General features: G+C 42.2%; 1 protein-coding gene across 1 annotated transcript; it reads right to left on the bottom strand.

The window, feature by feature from the left end:
- Window positions 1–643: 643 nt before the first annotated feature.
- On the bottom strand, window positions 644–1,572 carry LOC144219719 (olfactory receptor 1A1-like). The gene is given in 2 exon segments (XM_077749813.1): window positions 644–861; window positions 864–1,572. Coding segments are annotated over 2 exon segments (927 nt in total).
- Between the last annotated feature and the right edge of the window lie 2,035 nt (window positions 1,573–3,607).

The following is a 3,607-nucleotide window of genomic DNA, read 5'->3' as shown; positions in this document are numbered from 1 at the left end:
TGTCTCTTTCTAAAAAAAAATTTTTTTTAATGAATCAAAAGTAACTTTCAGAAATACCAGGTGTATGATGGATGGAAACTAATGTCAAACTGATCATGCCTGATCATTATCAGGTTACATTTATCCAATTGCATTCCTTTATTTCACCTCCATGTATTTATTGGTTGCACTTTCATGACTAACATTGGAAGAAATAGACTGATGTGTTAAGAAAGGTCTTGCCCTCAAGGTTTGCAAGCAAAGTAGAGATGATGAAGCATAAACAGTCCAAAAGACAAAAGTCCAGTAAACATTTCAATAGGGACTTACTGCCTTCAAGGCATGAGGTTCTGTTATCCTCACACCTTATGACAGACAAGGGAGACATTCTTATTTTATTATTTAGATATGAAAGTGAAGTGCTAGTCAGTAGCATAGCTGGGACATGATCTCAATATTCCTTTGCTGTGACTCTGAAAAAAGAACAATAATATCTGTATATCTATAATCTCAATGGGATGTCTCATGAAACTTACAAGATTTCTGAAAAGAATTCAGTGGCTGGGAAGAACAAAAGTGCCTTCTTGGAGGGCGAGGACATTGTGGCTGGATTTTCAAGTGCAGCCTAATGGATGACTGTATTCTTCAATATGACCTCACTTGGTTAAGAGGAGAGTCTTTTGCTGAAGAGTTTCCCCAGGGCAGCGTTCATGTCTCTGTTTCTCAGACTGTAGATGAAAGGATTTAACATTGGGGTCGCTGCAATGTATATCACAGTTATCACTGCATCCTTTAGACCGTAACTAATCAGAGGGCGGAAAAACATGCCTATAACTGTCCCATAATACAGAGAAACAACTGTGAGGTGGGAGCCACAGGTAGAAACGCTCTGAGCACACTATTGGTGGATGGAACCCATAAGATTGTGGAAAAGACCCAGACGTAGGAGATGACGATGCATAATAATGGCACAGAGAAAACACCAGCCCCTAGGTACATCATCTTCACATTAAAGCGGATGTCAGAACAGGACAGCTTGAGTAAAGAGGCAATGTCACAGTAGAAGTTAGCTACTTCCTGGTTGCCACAGAAGGATAGACTAGCTGTGAGTAGAGTGTGGGGGAGGGCATTGGTGTTTCCAACCACCCAGGACACAACAACTAGAAGGACACAAGTCCGTGGGCTCATAATTGTTGTGTAATGAAGTGGGTGGCTGATGGCCATAGCACAATCATATGTCATCACAGCCAGGATATAGCTATCTGTGTTACCCAAGGCTAACATGAAACACATCTGTGTTAGACATCCCCAAAAGGAGATGGCTTTGCTGTGCAAGAGATGGTTGGCTAACATCTTGGGGATGGTTACAGAGGAGAATAAGATGTCAACAAAGGAGAGATTGGCAAGGAAAAAATACATGGGGTTGTAAAGGCGAATGTCAGAGTGGATGGCCAAGATGATGAGCAGGTTTCCAGTCATTGTGATGGGGTAAATGAACAAGAAGAGGATGAAGAAGAAGTCTTCCTGTTGCTGCTGACCAGTAAGTCCCAGGAGGATGAAACCAAGGGTAAAGGACTGGTTGTCTCCTCTCATGGATCCTTCAACAGAAAGGGATGAGGAATCAGCATTATTAGTAAGTATTTCTGTATATGATCTTCCTAAACCATCACAATTCACTCCCATGTTTTTGGCATTTATACCTGGGCTTACTGACTCCTTAGATAGCCAGTATATGTTCAGGGTAAATCCCTATTGGTCAGTGGGTCTACTTGACAATTAACCCTGGACACTCATGTCTAGAAAGTGAGTCATCTTGAATCAGAGGTGCAAATCCACTGAAGTTCAACACCATCACCTATACACCTAAGGTTGAATAATTTAACAGATAATTAAAGTTCGTATATTATGTACTATAAACTGTGTTAGGCTTTGTGGAAAATCATAAGTTTGTGAAAAGATACTTTAGGCACCCATTTAGTGACATATGACATAATCTCTGCTCTGGGAGACTTTACAACAAAATGGAGGAGACAAAAACCACATACTTGTCAGCGGTAGCAGACAAGACCAGCAAAAGTCCTCTGGCTGATAGTTCAGGCCATCAGTACTTTGACAGTGAAGTAACATACTTTTCGGGGGGGGGGTGCTGTTAGCAAGAACTTCTGAGTGTGGGAGTACAAGATGGGTTTGGAGCTCCTCTATGAGACATGGGCTTCTGCAGGTACACACACACACACACACACACACACACACACACAGCTTCAGGACTTAGAACTCAGACCTGACAAAACCAAATCAGAACCCATTCCTGATCTTATTTTCACAGACAAGAGCCCACAGATATTTATTGTCAGAGGGAATGGTTCTCTCCAACTCTCTTTCTTCTCTCTCCATCTCCCTTTTGCCTACTTTATTTGGAGAGCTTGGTTTCTAGTTTCAAAGCAAGATGTGAGTCTTAGCTTTGCTACTACCTCTCTGTGTGACTTTTGACAATTCAATTCAGCAGTTTTTTTCTCTAATAACATGACAAAAATAATTCTTACCTCTGGGGGTTTTGTAGGGTCAAGGGAGATAATGCAGGTAGTTTAGTTGCCGGCTCTCTATCCTTTGATGCTGCTGTCATAAAGACTGTTCTCCAACATCCACAGCTTGGACTGGAGAGCCTCAGATGCTGCTAAAAAAGGTCCTGTCCATGTGGCCTTCACTTCTCTTCCACAAATGGGGACTTTATAGCCGACTGGGCTAGTACCTGTTAGCATTCCTTTTTGGAGGCAAGCATGCTGGAGAAAGTTCCGGTAATAGGCAAAGACAGTGCATGTCTGGTTCTCTGATCCTGTGGCAGAGGAGACACGACTGGGATAGTTTGGAAAGAGGAAGCCTGAATTTCCCAACCAAGGAGCAGCACAGACAGAAGGAACCATCCTAGATGGAGCCTGAAAATGAGGCATCTAGTTTCCTCCTCAGGAAGTAGAGTCCATTGTAACATAGAGAAAAATGTGAGTTATTCACCAAGTTATAAGTCCTGAAATATGATTTTGCCTTGTATGTCCCAAGTCAGAGCAATAGACACACTCCTAGAGCTGTGCCTTTGAGACACAGTGTTTCTCAAGAGTAACAGATCCCAGAGTTCTTCTAGAAGGAAGGATGTGTGAGAGAGTTCCTAGGAGAAACTCAGACTCCAAGTCCTGGGCTTTCCTATTCCAGCCTCTTTGTTGGAATGTTGGCCCCTCTCTACTGTTCAGCACAAGCTTGGAAACATCCCTTGGGACACAGGACTGTACTACAGTTGAGCTCTTGGTCATTCTTCAAGGCTATGTCGAATCCTTTCTGGAGTTAAGTGTGATGAGGAAAAGACTTAGGTTTTATTTTCCCTCTAGCATTGGCCTGAGGAAGGTTAAGGTGGGACTTATACTTTTTTTATCTAACATGGTGATGGTAGTTCTCTTAGTTTTTTAGATTCATAATGATGGAAAGGACTTAGATATACTTAGTGTACTTCATGTATGTGTCACCTTTATAACACCCCGGTTAGTGTTCATTACCTTATGACGTAGCACCTCTTGTGCAGAGAAGTCACATCCTTTTTGTAAGATACCATGGTGAGGATTGTGAGCTCTGGATGAGTGTC

This window comes from Crocuta crocuta, unplaced genomic scaffold (assembly GCF_008692635.1).
Source record: "Crocuta crocuta isolate KB4526 unplaced genomic scaffold, BGI_CrCroc_1.0 scaffold149, whole genome shotgun sequence".
Classification (NCBI taxonomy): domain Eukaryota; kingdom Metazoa; phylum Chordata; class Mammalia; order Carnivora; family Hyaenidae; genus Crocuta; species Crocuta crocuta.
This window is presented reverse-complemented; position numbering and strand designations above follow the sequence as displayed.